The sequence below is a fragment of the Pipistrellus kuhlii genome, unplaced genomic scaffold, assembly GCF_014108245.1.
Source record: "Pipistrellus kuhlii isolate mPipKuh1 unplaced genomic scaffold, mPipKuh1.p scaffold_m20_p_7, whole genome shotgun sequence".
NCBI classification, from domain to species: domain Eukaryota; kingdom Metazoa; phylum Chordata; class Mammalia; order Chiroptera; family Vespertilionidae; genus Pipistrellus; species Pipistrellus kuhlii.
The window spans coordinates 5,510,633-5,528,001 of record NW_023425573.1 but is presented as its reverse complement, the minus strand read 5'-3'; the positions used below and the strand labels follow the sequence as shown (position 1 = coordinate 5,528,001).

The 17,369-nt window shown below is 40.3% G+C and overlaps 1 protein-coding gene across 6 annotated transcripts in view; it reads left to right on the top strand.

Annotated features, from left to right (window-relative positions):
* The window catches only part of UNC80 (unc-80 homolog, NALCN channel complex subunit), a 167,209-nt gene that overhangs the window by 77,182 nt on the left and 72,658 nt on the right, over positions 1-17,369 (top strand). For 4 of the 6 annotated variants that reach the window (XM_036420736.2, XM_036420737.2, XM_045575411.1 and 1 more), the window contains exons 25-28: positions 955-1,088; positions 8,123-8,288; positions 13,964-14,167; positions 16,280-16,380. In XM_036420736.2, coding sequence (XP_036276629.1) covers positions 955-1,088; positions 8,123-8,288; positions 13,964-14,167; positions 16,280-16,380 — 605 coding nt within the window. The remainder of the gene's footprint in view (positions 1-954; positions 1,089-8,122; positions 8,289-13,963; positions 14,168-16,279; positions 16,381-17,369) is intronic. The other 2 variants (XM_036420741.2, XM_036420740.2) reach the window with 1 other exon arrangement.

Below are 17,369 nucleotides of genomic sequence, written 5' to 3'. Positions count from 1 at the left end.
TTTAAGAGAGACAGAACTCTGCATGGCTTTGGTCTTCTTTTGAAGTAATCAGTGTATTTCTGCTTGATTTGCGATGATATGTATCTGAGAGTTTTAAATCCTGAGAATTTAAAAGTTCTCTATGGTACCAATTTGGACATTATCTGCCTTTAGAGAAAAATCCATTACTTGAACTATGGTGGATGCAATGTTTTAATCATTTAAAGGTCAGCATGCTTTAGAACAATGGAGGATATTTGCATACTTCGAATGTAGCTTTATTTTTTTAAATATATTTTATTGATGTTTTTACAGAGAGGAAAGGAGAGAAATAGAGAGTTAGAAACATCAATGAGAGAGAAACATTGATCAGCTGCCTCCTGAATGTAGCTTTACTTTAATATGATTGGCTATCTTGCATCAATTGGATGATAGAGGTGATCAAGTATGTCTTATCAATGCTACAGAAGCATATCTGGCCCTGAACTGAAACAACTTCACTGTCCTCAGGATATCAAGAGAGACGTCTCTGATAAAATGAATCAGCAGGACTTTTCTAGTTTCAAATCTACTTCGTCACCATGTATATAGTTTAAATCTGATTGAACAGCGATAGGAAAATCTTTCAAAACTGCTTTCCCATTTCTGTTTTCATCAACAGGCTGAATTTTGTTTCTCTATGAGGCAGTAAGGAGAATAACTTAGTGCTTGGTTGCTATTTTAATACTTGGGCACTTGTTATAGAATTCCAAGCTGGAAAAAGAGAGAGATCTGTTAACGTACAGATTCTGGTAAAGGGACTAGGTAAATGGAACATGTAGAGGCAACATTCTCATATGCACTTTCATTTTTGCACATGCTTAGGTAACTTTCTCATACGCAGTTTGATTTTACACACGTGCAGCCGTTTCCATTGAACCACACCTCTCTGCAGTTTAGTTTGTTGGCTCAGGAAAGTACTCTCTCATTCCGCAGGTACCGTGAACCCCTCTAAATGTGGCTGCCCCTTTGCCTTAAAGATGGCGGCATGCCAGCTGCTGCTGGAGATTACCACCTTCCTGCGAGAGACCTTTTCTTGCCTGCCCAGACCACGCACCGAGCCCCTGGTGGTAAGAAAAGCATGTGTTTTGTAACAAGGTTCTGAGTACGCACATTTTCTTCAAGTGCCCGATGGCCAAATGTATGCTATAATTCAAAATTCAACCAAGACATTTTCTTTGTTTTTAAATGAACTGTATTGGAATGACATTGGTCGACATGAACATACAGGTTCCAGGTGTGGGTTTCTATGTTACAAGATCTGTGTACTGCACCGCGTGCCCACCACCCACAGTCAAATCTTCTCGTGTAACCATATATGAAGACCCCCTTCTCCCCACCCCCTTCCTTCTGACAGCCACCACACTGCTGATTGTGATCACACGTTTCAGTTTTGAATCCCACATATGAGTGAAGTCATATGGCTCTTAGCTTTTTCTGACTGACTTATTCCACTTAGCGTAATGTTCTCCAGGTCCATCCATGTTGTTGCAAATGACACTACTTCCTCCTCGTTTATGGCTGAGTAGTATTCTATTGTGTATATGCACCACATCTTCTTATCAAACTCTTATCACTTTGGTTGCTTCTATGTCTTGACCACCGTGAATAATCCTGCAATGAACGAAGGGGTGCATACATCTTTGAAAATATATGATTTCAAGTTTTTTCGGGTATCTACTGAGGAGAGGGATTGCTCTGTCATATGATAGCTCTATTCTTAATTTTTTTGAGGGATCGCCAGACTGCTTTCCATAGGGATTGTACCAGTCTACATTCCCACCAGCACTTTTCCCACCAGAGGTTTTCCCACAACCTCTCTAGCTCTTGTTATTGCTTGTCTTATTGAAAATGGCTACTCTAACAGGTGTGAGGTGGTATCTCATTGTAGATTTTCATACGTAAAAATGAAATTTGCTCTATTAAAAAATAACTCTCAAGTTGACCTTGAAATCACAAAATATAGCACCACTAGCTAAAATGTTTGATTACTGTCAGTAATGCTTTAATGTCTGAGAATGTGTAGGTTCCTTTACACCACAAGCTATGAGGAGTTTTCTGGCCAGCCTTTTTTAATACCTGCGGCTCATAAATCCACATAGAAGTGTGCTTCCCATGAGTTTTCTTATTTAAATTACTGGAGGCCTGGTGCACGAAATTCGTACAAGGAGCTCAGCCCTCGCAGCCCTGGCTGCATCGGCCGACCCTCACAGCCCAGCTTCATTTGGAAGGTTGTCCGGAAGGTCATCCAGATGGTTGTTCTGCTGTTCGGTCTAATTAGCATATTAGCTCTTTATTACATAGGATGGACAGAAAGACTTCTTCACCTGGCTAGTGTGGCTCAGTAGTTGAGTGTCGACCTATGAAATTGGAGGTCACAGATCAATATCTTATCAGGGCACATGCCTGAGTTGTGGGCTTGATCCCCAATTTGGGGTGTACGGGAGGCAGCTGATCAATGATTCTCATCATTAATGTTTCTATCTCTCCCTCTCCCTTTCTCTCTGAAATCAATATATATATATATATATATATATATATATATATATATATGTATATGTATAATTTTTTTTAAAGATGTCTTCTAGCATTTAGTGTTTAAACATCCCCAAACATATATTTTATTCCTGCAGCATTTCTTATATAGATGGGCAGAAAAGACATGTATGCACACACAAACACACAAACATACACATACTAAAACACACAGGCACACACACACTCTTGTACCATCAGGGCCTGATTTGTTTAACAAAATAAAAACACTGGGTAAGAGCCAGAGTCTTGAGAGTGCATATGGGACAAGGACACACCTCAGAGCCGATCACTTTGGGGCCTTAGTTCTCTAATAGACACTGCGTCTCCAGTGGTTCTTTCAATGTAGGCGTCATCCAGCCAGAGCTGAGGAACTAGACAAGCTCTTCTCTTCCCTTAAACAGGCTCACGCTACTCCACCAGGGAAAGTGTTGCACTAACAGTCTATGTGCTTTCATTTCAACGAATTTTACAGTCTACCAGCTCTCCCAATATTTCAACCGAATGCAGCATGAGCAAGGCCATCCCCTAGTCCTGGAGGGGCCAAAAGCATTTCTGCTCTGGGATTCCTGAGTGGTGCCTCCCTGGTTCTCCATGTCTGCAAAGCACTAAAACATACAGTGGATATTTTCGAGTTGGAAACATGTCTGGGTAAAATGTATGTTTGTAAGAGAAACATACCCACATTTGGAATGTGAAACTACATGATTTGGATATTGAAAAAAAGCAGTTTTTTCTACTGCTCTTGCTTAATTTTATATTAACCCGGGCCTCTAATTTTCTGAATTAACTTTACTATTATATAGAAACCACTCTATGAAAACCAAATCAAGGCCACATTTAACACATTATGTAGTTTAAAATCCAGTATGATAAAATATCTGGTCTGTAAGAATATGCCAGTGTTATCAACATTCTAATTATACTGGTCTTCATAAAAGAACAGTAGTGTATGCATTTTTTTTAATCCTCACCTGAGGATATTTTCCCATTGATTTTAGAGAAAGTGTAAGAGAGAGGGAAAGGCAGAAACATTGAAGTGAGAGAAACACATTGATTGATTGCCTCCTGTATGGGCTAGGGCCCAGGAGGTACCTACAACCTGCAACCGAGGTACGTGCCCTTGACCAAAATTGAATCCAGGACCCTTCAGTCTGCAGGCCAACACTCTGTCCACTGAGCCAAACTGGCTAGGGCAGCAGTGTATCTATTTTTAAGTTTTCAGATTTTAATTTCAGATTTTAATTTTGATCTGTTCGGATTTAAAAAGAGAACCTTGAAGTTTGATTCCATTATTTTTGTTTTCCTTTCAATTTCTATAAAGCTATAGTTTAATGACCCTTATTATTACAACAAATTTATTTTTTAATCAGTCACATCTTTTAAAAATTACTGTATAAAGCAGGCCAGTAGGAAATGCCAAGGAATTAATTTAAAACAGAGCCTGCAGTCATTCAGGCAATGAGAGGAAAGTTTTCACTGCTATATTGCCTTTAGCAAGGTCTCAGAGATCTTTTATTCGTTACATTGGGATTTTCACTGTCAAGTATAGGTTTATGTATTTGGGGAGGATATGACCTTTATAGGATAAATAAGAAAGAAGCTTTTTTTTCATGCATAATCGATTTAAATATAGTTGATGGTAAAAACAAAAACAAAAACAACTCAAGTCATGTCCTAACTTACCATAGAAAAAGCAATGAGTGTCATAAAACTATCGTACCAACACAGATGCTGAAAATGCTCAAAATTCATTTTTAAGAAATTATGTTAATAATAGTGAATCTATCAAGCTAAGTATAAATACCACCAAAATGAAATATTCTAAAGTTTTAACAAACATTTACTGCAAGGGTATTTGTAGATCCCTTCGGACTATTTTATCAGTTTAGTAACATGTTTAATAGCAGTAAAAATAAATAGCTACCATAACACAGAGAATAATAAAAGAATAACAGTAAAAAAAAAACATTAAAAGCTAAAAATATTCAGTATTCTGAGGCTTGGTGATGGAAGATCAGGAACATAAACGTTCTACCTAGAAGAAAAGTCTTTCTAATAGACATATCCTAAAACAGATTTCACTGTGAAATATTTATTTGACAAAGTCTTAGTTATATCCAAAATGTGGGAGAGAAAGCAAAAGAACCTTAAATACAATAATTAAAATAACAGTTAATTTATTTAACCACACTTATTTCTTAGATAGGGTGAGGAAATTCCAGTAGGCCCTCACTGTATTGGTGGATAATACAGTTCAAAGAAAAGAAAAAATAATATCAAAAGGTATTAAAATGTGCTAAAAATATTTTTGCCAACTTAACCATTTTTTCCTAGATAAATCCCTAGATGCAACTTAATTAATGTGTGTGTTTTTTTTCTCAAAAAGAACTCTTCTTGGTAGCATTTTAGTCACTTTTATTAACCATATAAGTAAATAATGTCTTTAAAAAAAAGAAAAAGCAGCATTTATACAAGACATATAATCTAAAGAGCATAATAATCAAATTTTTCTCTAAATATTAGCTTCCAAACTTGAGAACAATAAACAAATATTTTAAAGGATAATGTGTGTAATACTGTTGATCTATTAAAATATTTCCTAATTGAATTATTGAAACCAATAACCAATGACCGAGCCACATAGAATTAAATAAATAATTCTCTTGATGCACAGATGAGTTCATAATAAAGAGAAAGGCAGAAAGCAAGCCTCTGTACATCTATATTCATTCATTTGGTAAAGCAGCATACTGGATGCTTTTGTGCAAGACTGTGCTGGAGGCTATACCAACTGTACCCATGGGATTCAACAAATCAGGTTATAAAGAATATACTTCTGAACTCCAGATGTTCCTAAAGCTAACAAAAGTAGAAGCAAAACACTATTTGCATTTATTTCTGATAAACCGATGACTATTTATGGAGAGTAAGAGTGAGGCTGGGGTGAGACAGAGGTGAATATACTGTAACAGGAGAGCCAACAGTGCCAAACTGTTTCCTGAAGTGAAATAAGCATGGCCCTGAGAAAGGAGCAGAGAGAGGGTTGCTCTGGCTGGTGTGGCTCAGTTGGTTGGAGTATCATTGTGTACACTGAAAGATGGCGGGTTCCATTCCTGGTGAGGGTATGTACCCAGATTGCAGGTTTAATCCCCAGTCAGGGCACAGACAGGAGGCAGCCAATCAATCTCAATCTCTCTCTCTCTCTCTCTCTCTCTCTCTCTCTCTCTCTCTCTCTCTCTCTCTCTCTCTCTCTCTATCTCCCTCCCTCCCTCCCTCCCTCCTTCCCTCCCTCCCTCTCTCTAAAATCCTTAGGTGAGGAAAATAGAGAGAGAGAGAGAGAGAGAGAGAGAGAGGAGAGAGAGAGAGAGAGAGAGAGAGAGAGAGAGAGAGAGAGAGAGAGAGAGAGAGAGAAGAGAGAGAGAGAGAGAGAGAGAGAGAGAGAGAGAGAGAGAGAGAGAGAGAGAGGAGAGAGAGAGAGAGAGAGAGAGAGGAGAGAGAGAGAGAGAGAGAGAGAGAGAGAGAGAGAGAGAAAGAGAGAGAAAGAGAGAGAGAGAAAGGAAGAAGGAAGGAAGGAAAGAGGGAGGAAAGAGGGAGGGAAGGAGGGAGGGACGGAGGGAGGAAGGAAGGAAGGAAGGGACATGTTTGACCACAAAAGTGGTGGGGAAATTCGAAGAACCCTTCTGGAGGAGGTCACACTGAAGTGTAGCTTTGAGAAACAGGTGGGACTCTTGACAAGTAGATGAAAGGAAAAACTAAAAGAGAGAACTACTTTTGAGAATCAAAATTGTTATATTATTACTTTTTATCCTGACTAAGAAAGTCATCTAATTAAATTTGCCTGCCAAAATATTAAGTAGGTTACATTATCTTTTAAAAGAGATTAATTTCAGAGAAGCAATTAGACCCTAGAATATTTTTTGGCAATGTTAAATAAATTCTCTGTAGTCCCTTTATTATTCTAGATGTGATCAATTTTTTGAGCATGAAAGTGTAACTTTTGTTCTTAATCTAAAGGGAAAAGGGGGGGGGGTGTAGGCTATAAAATGTGTTATTAGTAATTAAAAATCTAAGAGTTGAATATTGGTACAAACTGAGTTTTTAAAAATATTTTTTGTAACTATTTGAATTATAGGATGTATTATAATTATAAAAAATGCTTTATAAAAATAAAATTGGCATTTTATATATCTTTTATCAGATCCTTCAAACGTGTTTTATAGATTAATAATTAAATCTGATCTTCAGCCTGAACTAATTGCCCTTTGGTGAACTGGTCAAATTTTCAATTTGGGATCTCAGAGGCCAAACTCTTACTAAATATTTACACTCCTCAAGGTTTACTTTCCACTCCTCAAGGTTTACTTTCAGATATGGGAACATTCTGTTCATGAGCAGACAGTGATGGAACCCCTTATACTGAGCTGTGCCTAGGAGGGAAAGAGAAATTCTGCCCAGTGTATGATCCTGTTTTGTGCTTCTGGCACTCACACATGAGGTTTCTTAAACCTGAATTTCCTTCACCCACTTACTTGCTGAGCTAACCTTACTTAATCCTCAACCTTAACTCCAGCATTACCTCTGTATTAGTTTTCTATTTCTGCTATAACAAACTATCACAATTTCGGTTGTTTAAAATAGCCGAATACATCATCTTATAGCTCTGGAGATCAGAAGTTTTGCACAGGTCTCACCAGATTAAAATCAAGGTGTTGGCAAGACTGCACACATGCCTTTCTGGGGCTCCAGGGAAGGGTCTGTTTCCTTGATCTCATTCTGTCTTCTAGAGGCCACCCATTCTTAGCTCATTGCCTTTCCCCCTATCTTCGAAGCCAGCAACGTAACATCTCTGTCACCCTCCTTCCATCATCAAATCTTCCTCTGACCACAGCCTGGAAAAGCTCCCCACTTTTAAAGACTTGCGCGATGAGGTGAAGCCTACCTATCCCAGGATAATCTTCCACCTTAGTCACATGTGCAAAGTCCCTGTTGCAATGTTCACCAGGTTCCAGGGACTAAGGCATGGACATCTCTGGAAGGTCATTCTGCCAACCATGGCCTCCAAGCATGCTTTCTAAGCTCCTGCTCTGTCTCTCGGCCTTGGGATTTATCACTGTGTGCCTCCTCAACTCTCTCCCTTGGGATTCTGACTTCCTTTAGGACAAAAACCACTTCTTTTTATCCCCCACTCCTAACACATTCATACTCAATGCGTAATTATTACATAAACAGATAAATGCCAATTTCCGTTTAAACCATGCACGAAGAATCAGAAGATAAGTTTGCTCTAAATTCGGGATGAGGTCTGTGTTTTTGGAAGGTGAAGCATGTGAGGAAAAGGGAAAAAATGAGTTAGGAAAGTCTTTTGTGTCGTTTTTTTTTTGTTTGTTTTTTGGTTTTTTTAACTCAATGACTATTATTAAGGCCACAGCCTACAATTTGCATTAGGTAAAGGCGAATGGGGCTGTTTAAATGCAATTCTATGCCATTCAAAACCCAGGGAGGTCTGCCAGGAGACCGCGGCAGTGCTGGGGGATGCCGGCATTCATGTCTCCCTCTGACATTTCAGGACCTGGAGAGCTGCAGGCTTCGTCTGGATCCTGAGTTGGACCGACACAGATATGAGAGGAAGATCAGCTTTGCCGGGGTCCTGGATGAAAATGAAGACTCAAAGGATTCCCTCCACAGCAGTAGCCACACCCTCAAATCCGACGCAGGCGTGGAGGAAAAGAAAGGTAAGGAACAGAGAGGATCGTTTCACGTTTCAGGGTTTCTTGTAGAATATTTGGCCTGGGGTCTAACCTACGGAATTGTTTACCCAAAGACGTCCAAGACGGTTGGCTCTGTCCAGTACTGTGTCCATCCAATGAGGTAGGAAAACGTTCTGGTTGGGAGCTGGACTCTTCGGTCAGAGGCTCAGTTCTAATGCCAGCTCAGCAGCTCTCCATAGCTCACTGAATCCAAGATGCCATCATTCATACGTGGAAACATTACTTTACATACCAACAGAAAGGGAAAATACTCCCATTCAGCTCTTACACGATACTTTCTTATTGCTTAGTTTGCCTTTCATTCTGATCGAAAAAAGAATTTCAGACTTAATTATATGTAAAAGTTTATTTTCAGTCTATATCATTCTTGTGCAGCCAAAAAAAAAAAGGCAAATCTCTAATGGTTTCTAAACTATCCTCAATTCAGAGTTCAAATTTCTTAGTCACTTTCAACTCAGTATTGTCAATGTCCATGGGTAGTGTTTTTTTTAAAGGATGTTGTCCTGTGGGCCATCCGAATGTTACGAATACATTATTTTCAAATTAGTCTATAAAAGAAGTAAAGCTATCGGTGCTAGGCACTTAAGGAAAGATTCAGTTGTATGAAGTAGCCTGCCTTCAGTCCCTGCTTCTGGAATATTGCCAAACACATCTGACGGACATCTCACCTACTCCTCCACTCAGCTACCATTTCGCTTCTTGAAGTTAAAAGACACTGATACCCATTCCGTAGAGTTTGTTGTTGATGCTTTAGATGTTCACATGGATATAAGCAATATCCAATGTGACACCACTGCCACATGGCGACAGTGATGTTAAATTTTTGCCAACTGTCAGACAAATGTCAATTTCAGGTATGTTAAAATGTGAGAGAGAAAAAAAGTACATCTTAAAATGCTAAAATATAGTAACTAGCTGTGCGACCTTGTCCAAGTTACTCACCTCCCAAGTCACCGTTTTTCTTCTCTATAAAATTGGGTTAATGACACCTACCCTATTGTGCTGTTGAAAGCTTTACTTGAGTCTATGCAAATAAAACATAAACTCAGTACTTGGCACATAATAGGCACACAGTAAATAATTGTAATTTTTTTTATCTATCATGAGCTGAAGTAAAGATTGCAAAGTTTTAAGTTGCCCTCTAGAGACTCCTTTAAATTTTTAACTTCTCTTTCTGATTTTTTTGTTTCTTAAATTCCACTGCATATCAGTGTTCTTCTAGTGAATTTGAATTAAAAAACCATGAGCACATTTGTAAAAAGAGTCAAAGAGGATTTTATGGACTTAGTACGTTCTGGTGTCCATTAGACAATGACTCCATGAATGTTTGATGATTGAAGGCAGTGGTTCTCAACCTTTCTAATAGGGTAAGAACCGCTAACAGGGTCACCCAAGACCATCAGAAAACACAGATATTTACATTACGATTCATTAACAGTAGCAAAATTACAGTGATGAAGTAGCAATGAATTTAATGGTTGGGGTCACATCATGAAGAACTGTATTAAAGGGTCTTGACAGAAAGTTTGAGACCACTGATTTAAGGAATGAACAATCTTTCTTTCTTTCTTTTTTAGATTTTTTTTCTTTTTCTTTTTTTTAAAATATATTTTATTGATTTTGTACAGAGAGGAGGGGAGAGAGATAGAGAGTTAGAAACATCGATGAGAGAGAGTCATCGATCAGTTGCCTCTTGCACACCCCCTACTGGGGATATGCCCGCAACCAAGGTACATGCCCTTGACCGGAATCGAACCCGGGTCCCTTCAGTCCCCAAGTCGACGCTCTATCCATTGAGCTAAACCGGTCTCGGCAAGGAATGAACAATCTTAAAAAGAATAGCCCTAAATAGAGAAAACATAAAATTTTTAAATATTTAAAGACTTTAAAACCTTTCATGGGATGGACATACACATAATTATTTTCTAATATTTCAAGATTGCAGTCATGGCATTTTAAAAATGCAAGTAATTGTTATATCACAATGAACTTAGGGTGAACCAAATATTTTTTAGCCAAATCTTAGCAATTTCTGCACATGAAGAAATACCAAGTCAATATATTTTCAAATATTCCTGCTTCAGATAAGGATAATCATATATGATGAGAAGTTTCCATCTTCTAAGCATAGTCCAAGGGATATTTTTGGTCCATTCGAAGTTATTATGCTAATTATTAAAGTAGCTGAAATAAAATTTTCTAATACATAGTTAATTTGAGCTGAGTAAATTCTACACCATTTTAAAAAATAAAATATCAGGTTAACTTTAAGGACACTTTAATTTCATGACTATTATTGTATAAATTGCTCTTAATATTCAAAGACTCAAATGCCTACTATTTTTTTCTTTTCATAGAATAGCCATGTTAATATATGAAAGTTGTTTAATAAGTAAAGCGCAAAAGACTGAAGCTATAAATAAAATGAGAACATATCCATAAAATATCACTTACCGCTCAGCACCAATCTCCTTAAGATTCCTAAATATTCCTTAGTCCTTTTGATAAGCAAATTCAAGCTGCTAAATCAACTTAGATTATAAAAATGTTATTTAAATTTTCATACCATCTGTTTATATTAAAGCAAAAAAAATGTAAGTTCTTGAAATAAACAACCTGGGGACTATTCAGACTCTACCGAGGAAAACTAGTGCGAAATAATTTTTAAACTAAAAATTTCTGCCTAAAATCTCCAGGCAGGGTCTGCCAGATCATTTCACCCAGATTCCAAATGCAATCCAAGACAGGTACTCCAGCGCACAAGACATTTCTGATCAGCGGACAATCATCTAGTGAGCACCTACTGAATGCGAGGCACTCTTACATTTTCCCAGAAAACAGACATGAAGAGGAAAATTTTCCCACATAGGTTTTAGTTTATATTAGCTAAAAGTTAACAACATAATAGGGAGTAACACTAAATACTTTTTAATAGAGATGGGTGGTATTAAAAAAAAACAAATTAGGGTCAGAGGATTGGTAGTGAGCTAGAGTTGGGGGAACTGCTATTCAGAGAAGGACCCCATAAGTGACATTGAGGAGAGACTTGCACCCTGTGAAGGGGCCAGTCATGCAGAGGCGGAGGGAGGAGTTTTCCAGCGACAGCAGCGAGAACAAGGCTCTTGGGCAGGAATGAACTTGGAGCATTTGAAGAAGGGCTAACAGGCCAACGTGGTTGGAAAAGGATGAGATGGGAAAGGTGGTAGGAGGGATGGGATCAGAGGGCAATTAAATGGGGTCTGTAGATATGTTTAGAACTTTTTTCTACTTAGTGTATCAGAGAGTTGTTGGCAGGTTTTGACCAGAACAGTAACATCATATGTGTAGTATGATACATGTATTTAAAAGATGAGTCGATCTGTGGGAGTAGGGGGACTAGTTACATCAGTCTGGGGAATAGGTGATGGGGCTTTCAAAGCCCTATGAAATGTTCATGTGTGGAGCCAGCAGGACTTGTTAATGGAGATAATGTGGGATGAGGAAAAAAAGGGATAAAGAGATGTTTTGTCTAATTTAGATGACTTTGTGTCACTTTCATGCTAGTTCTTGTGTCATGGAGATAAGGACTAAAATTCAATGATGTGCAATCTCAACTAATGTTTTTTAGGAACAATACCAAATCCAAACTCCACCTGTTATGTCTTCTGTAAATAACCAATACCATATTCCTTTTTTCTCTATTTTTTTATTTTTTAATCATTATTTATCCCCCCACACCCCTCCCACAGTCATCACACTATTATTTGTGTCCATGAGTTCTTTCTCTTTCTTTTTTCTTTCCTTTTTTAAGTCAATACCATAATGCTGAACACCAATTTTTCAGCGTTATCTCCAATTACCTTTGGTGATAGAACAGGTTGTATTATGAAATCAGCCAAGAATGTTAAATATACTTCTATACAAAATATGAAAAAAAAACTCTCATTTTTGTTTCCACTTCCCAATCTTCTTTGACATGAAATTGTATTAATGGTCACTAAAAATGATAATTATATACTATTTCAAATTTATTTCAGATAGGTCATAAAATCTCAATTAAGCCTAAATATAAATATTGAAAAAAATACAGTGGATGAGTTGTGTGCTGTAATTAAAAATAGAGTAGTGTGATCTCTAGTCTTTATGGAGCTTATCCAACTGTGCTGCAAGAATTTTTCTTCAGATGTGAACTTCTATCCAGATGTGTCCATTGAGCTCCATGAGGTCTTTGCCAGCTGCGTGGTGATCATTTTCATCCTTCTCAATTACAAGAGTCAATCAAAGATTAAATATATCACATGATCCAACAGAAATTATTCTGGGCTCCTTTACATGGCATTAAAAGGAAACATTTCATTAGCATCTTACAGGGCTGTATGAGTTCCGTCCCAGCCTCAGCTGAACTCTCCTGAGTGAGAAATCCGAGACTAAAATGCAATCTTCCCTCTAGGGAGTTTAAAAATATTCATGGCTATGCCATAAATAACTCATTGGAGATCTTGTTCATGTCTTAATAAGGAAAGCTTACAAAAATGACCCCCTCATGGTAATGACATTAGGGCTCTGAAAACTCCATTCCACACCACATCCTCAGAAGAAAAGGAAAGAGGTGTGTATATGAGCATGAGAAACGAGGGTGCGTTTGGTTTAAAAAGTAGGTTCTAAAGATGTAACATGTTTTTGTTACCCATTTATTTTCCTCACTGGTGACCGTTTCTTCCAGAACATGGGAGATGAGTAATGCATGTTCTCCTTGGTAGGTAGAGACTGTAAGGTTGCCTCAGGCTGTCCCAACATGTGGACTCACAGCTCACCCAGCCTTTTGACCGAGAGGAGGCTGCTCTGAAATCATTAGGTGCATGGAAAATGCATCCATGTCCCACTCATGTTCACCCAAAGCACCCAGTGAAACAGATCCTTCAGCGCCTCTGCTGACGGGCTGAGCGGAACCCACCACTGGCTGTTGGAGAGCGAAGCGTCTCTTGTGTTTATCCTCTTTTATTTGGTGTTTTTAAAAACATATACTTTATTGATTTTTTACAGAGAGGAAGGGAGAGAGATAGACAGTAAGAAACACTGATGAGAGAGAAACATCCATCAGCTGCCTCCTGCACACCCCCCACTGGGGATGTGCCCGCAACCGAGGTGCATGCTCCTGACCGGAATGGAACCTGGGACCCTTCAGTCCGCAGGCCGACGCTCTATCCACTGAGCCAAACCGGTTAGGGCTTGTGTTTATTTCTTCAGGAGGTATTCCAAAAGGAAGGGGTTTGCATAACTCACGTGACTCTGCGAGTTCCATTTCCAGGGAAAAACAAACACACACGGTTTGCGGTTCTTTTGAATCGGCCATCCTGCGATGTGAATGCACTAACAGCCCTGGCAAATGCTCCGCCAGGGCGTCCTCATGCTTGTGAACCCGGGGCCAGAAAGGGGGCGGCTGTTCCCAGCCCCAATGAGCGGTGTGTCCCAGGAAGAAGCTGCCCAGCAGACCCGCCTGGTGTGGGCGTGGGGGCAGCTCCCGGTCCCCCCATCCTGCTGCCCATCCCATCCCGGCCACCAGGCAGGAGGCTGCGCAGGGAGGAGCTGGGGAGAGCGTGGCCCTCACCTGGCTGGGGAGCCCTCAGGGGGGGAAGCCCTATTTTATTCTTTCGATGCAGTTCCCAGCAGGAAGAACAGGATAGGAGGCTCCCGCCTGCTCCAGATTAAAGGAACCCGCAGTTTCCAGGTGAAGAAAGGGGGTTCCCTGTCCAGCATCCGCCGGGTCGGCAGCTTAAAGAGCAGCAAGCTATCACGGCAGGACTCAGAGTCTGAGGCTGAGGAGCCGCAGCTGTCCCCCAGCAGGGACTCTGTCGCTGACCTAGGTAACAGAGAGGAGGGTGTGCAGGGACGTGGGGGGCAGGAAGGCAGGGCCCAAATCCTGAAACAGCCGGAGTGCCTTTCCCAGAGCCATAGGTTAGACCCGTGGTTGGCAAACTGCGGCTCATGAGCCACATGCGGCTCTTTGGCCCCTTGAGCGTGGCTCTTCCACAAAATACCCCGGCCTGGGTGAGTCTATGTTGAAGAAGTGGCGTTAGAAGAAGTTTAAGTTTTAAAAATTTTTGGCTCTCCAAAATGTCAATCGCTGTCCTGTGGATATTTGGCTCTGCGGACTGATGAATTTGCCGGCCACTGGGTTAGACCATTCCTTCAGTCTGAAAACCACACTGCCCTTAGAGCAGGACTGCCCAACCCTGAGTGGGCACCTGAGGCACCTGGGAGTCTCCATAAGATGCAGATTCTGTTTCCCTCTGGGGTGGGAGCCTGGGAGTCTAGGCGTAGAGTTGACACGGCAGTCAAGGTCCACAGTCTGAGCAGTGAGGATGTAGAGTATCTATGTGGGAGAGAAGACACTTTAATGACAAAGGCAGTGTTTTGAATTCGCGATGTTTTTTTAAAGCAAGACAAAGATATTTCCTTGGAGACAGCTAGCTAAAGGTCCTTTATGTTTTAAAGTCTCTATTTCACATTAAAAGCAACCAAAATATCAGAGAGGGGCAATTGTCTAGAGATGACAGTTAGCGACCTTCAGCAAGTCAGTGTCTCAGGAATTTTTCTCCATCTAAACAACGGGAATAATTCTATTTGCTCCCTGTCCACCCTGAAGAGATGCTTTAAAGATAAACCCTGAAGGTGAAGTCTATGTACAACCAGAGCAATGGGGATGGAGATTGTCACTGTAGGATCCAAAGAGACTCAGAATCCCAAAATGTGTTAGTCCTATGGGCTCTGGTCATCATCTTAACAGAAAGGAAGCAGCATGCTGATAGGACTCACTGGCTGCCTGGAATTTAACTGTTAGGTAAAAGTGGAAGCACACTTTCTTTGTCATTCAGTCCCTATCTGAGAAGCAAAAGAGAAAGATCTCCTTCCTAGGTGAAAATGTGTCAGAAATCAGTCAGGAACTATCAATAAATTACCAATCAAGCCTGCGAAATCGCAGCTCAGTCTATCTATGTGGCGCGAGTTTAAAATAGGAAACGTTTCTCCGTGGGGACCCTTGCCTTTGAAAATAGCTTATTTATGTGCTAAGATTCAGCATATGTTTTAAAGAGAAAATAGAAGGAAACCATGACTTCTTTTGGTTTAGGTTTGAAACTGAAGCGATAGCATCAGTTAGTTTAGAGGGAGGGGAGTAAATCAATTAATTGAATCTGTCAATTTAGCCTGACCAGTTGAGTCAAAATAGCCAGGGTAGAAGCATGGTTTTGTCATAGAAAAAAAAAACCAAAAAAAAACAAGAAAGCTTTTAGATTTGAGGACAAAGCTTCATTATTTAGTATACTAAGTAGTGAATTCCTGGGCGGTATCTCCTGCATACGTTCCCATAGAAGGAAATCCTTTTTGTCCACAATTAGACACATTTGCTTTCAAATTCCCTTCAATTTTCCCCAGGCACTTGCCCATCTTTGAAATAGCTCTGCCAAAGTTGGTCCGAAGGTTGTGGGTTATTGTTGAGCTGTTAAGCTGAAATAGCTCTGCCAGGAAAGCCAGGTGGTGGCAGGGACAGTAGCATCAGCCATAGGCACAGCAGTGGAGGGGCAGTAGCTGTGTGTGGCCACTGCAGGTTGGTTGGTGTCCCTGCTTAACTCTACCTGTGAGGTCTGGGCAGTCTGGAATGCATTTGGGCACACTCACCCAATCACTTGCTCATCTCAGCCATTCAAGGACTGGACCTTGTTTTTTCTCTGCTTCCATGTCTAAAAAACAGAAGCCACCTTAACAGGGGCCATACATGTCCTTGTAATTACCAGTACAGCTGGTGGTGAAGGGAACAGCTCCTGTCAATATTCCTCCACTAAAATTGATGCTATGCCCTGAAACTCACTGGGCCATGGTAGTCTGCCCTGGGATTCAAAAGCATGGAGAATGTGCCATACCACGTGCTCCCCAAGGAGACCGGACAATGTAACATCTCTTGGTGTTTTCTTTTGAAGAAGGGAGTCCGTGGAGTGCAAGCGAGCCCAGCATCGAGCCCGAAGGAATGAGTACTGCCGGCACGGAGGAAAATTACCACAGGAACATGTCCTGGCTTCATGTGAGTAGGAATCTCAGAAAGAACCCTGAGATCAATTTCCTTGGGCACCTGGAAAGATCCATGAGGGCAGGACAAAAGCTTATACTAAAGCCACCAATCCAATTGAGTCTCTAAGAAAAAACAGAGGCTTAAATTTCAGTAGAACCTCCCAGTATTCACTGTGAGTGGTGTTCTGCTGGGTAGTATTCTTTTTTAAGTTTAAGACCAAGGGGTCTTTGTTATGGCTGACTTTTGGGTCACCTTAAGTCAGGGGAAAATCATGAATGGCTAGGCCAGATTGGTGGTCAACACAGCTTGAGTGACACAGGCAAGGCATCATGATCAGTTTTATACAGGTTATCACAGATACTGAGAGCAAGGTCGTTGCTTTGGTCTTGAGTCTGCTCTCTATCCAGTATGGCATGCAGTCTCTCCCAGGCTAGGGGTTTGAGTGGGCTCTAGTTTCAGGAAGATTGGAAGCATCCAGATGATTAGTCTATGCATAGGTGACTAACCTTGTAGCTCTAGGAATGCTAGTGCCTTTTGGGAAAAGCATGGAAGAGTTCACTCCTTATCTTAAAATAACTATTTTAAATCAACTGAGTTCTTTTCTGGAATCTAAGTTGGGAAGTCTAGGAGATATGAGGATTTGAGCCAGATAAAGCCACATAAAGGCGCTAGAATGGCCTAAAAGACTAAGAAAAATGTTAACTTGTGGAGAGAGGAAATAAAACTCTACAGTGGAGTTCAAGGCCCAGCTGAAGGTCAGAGGTCAGGGTGGAAGATGCAGAACTGTGTTCAAGTTCCATAAAGGAGGGCTGGAGTTAAAGACCATCTCACAGCTCTCAAAGGTCAGTCAGAACTTCTGTCAGTGTATGCTCTTCTATCTGGCTCCTTCCGAAATAGAAGAGCTGAAAAAACACTGTGAAATATTTCAGGGTCGGAATCTTCATTTGAAAATATATGGAAATCATATTCTTCAAAATAATGGTTTAAAGTTTTTGAAGGCT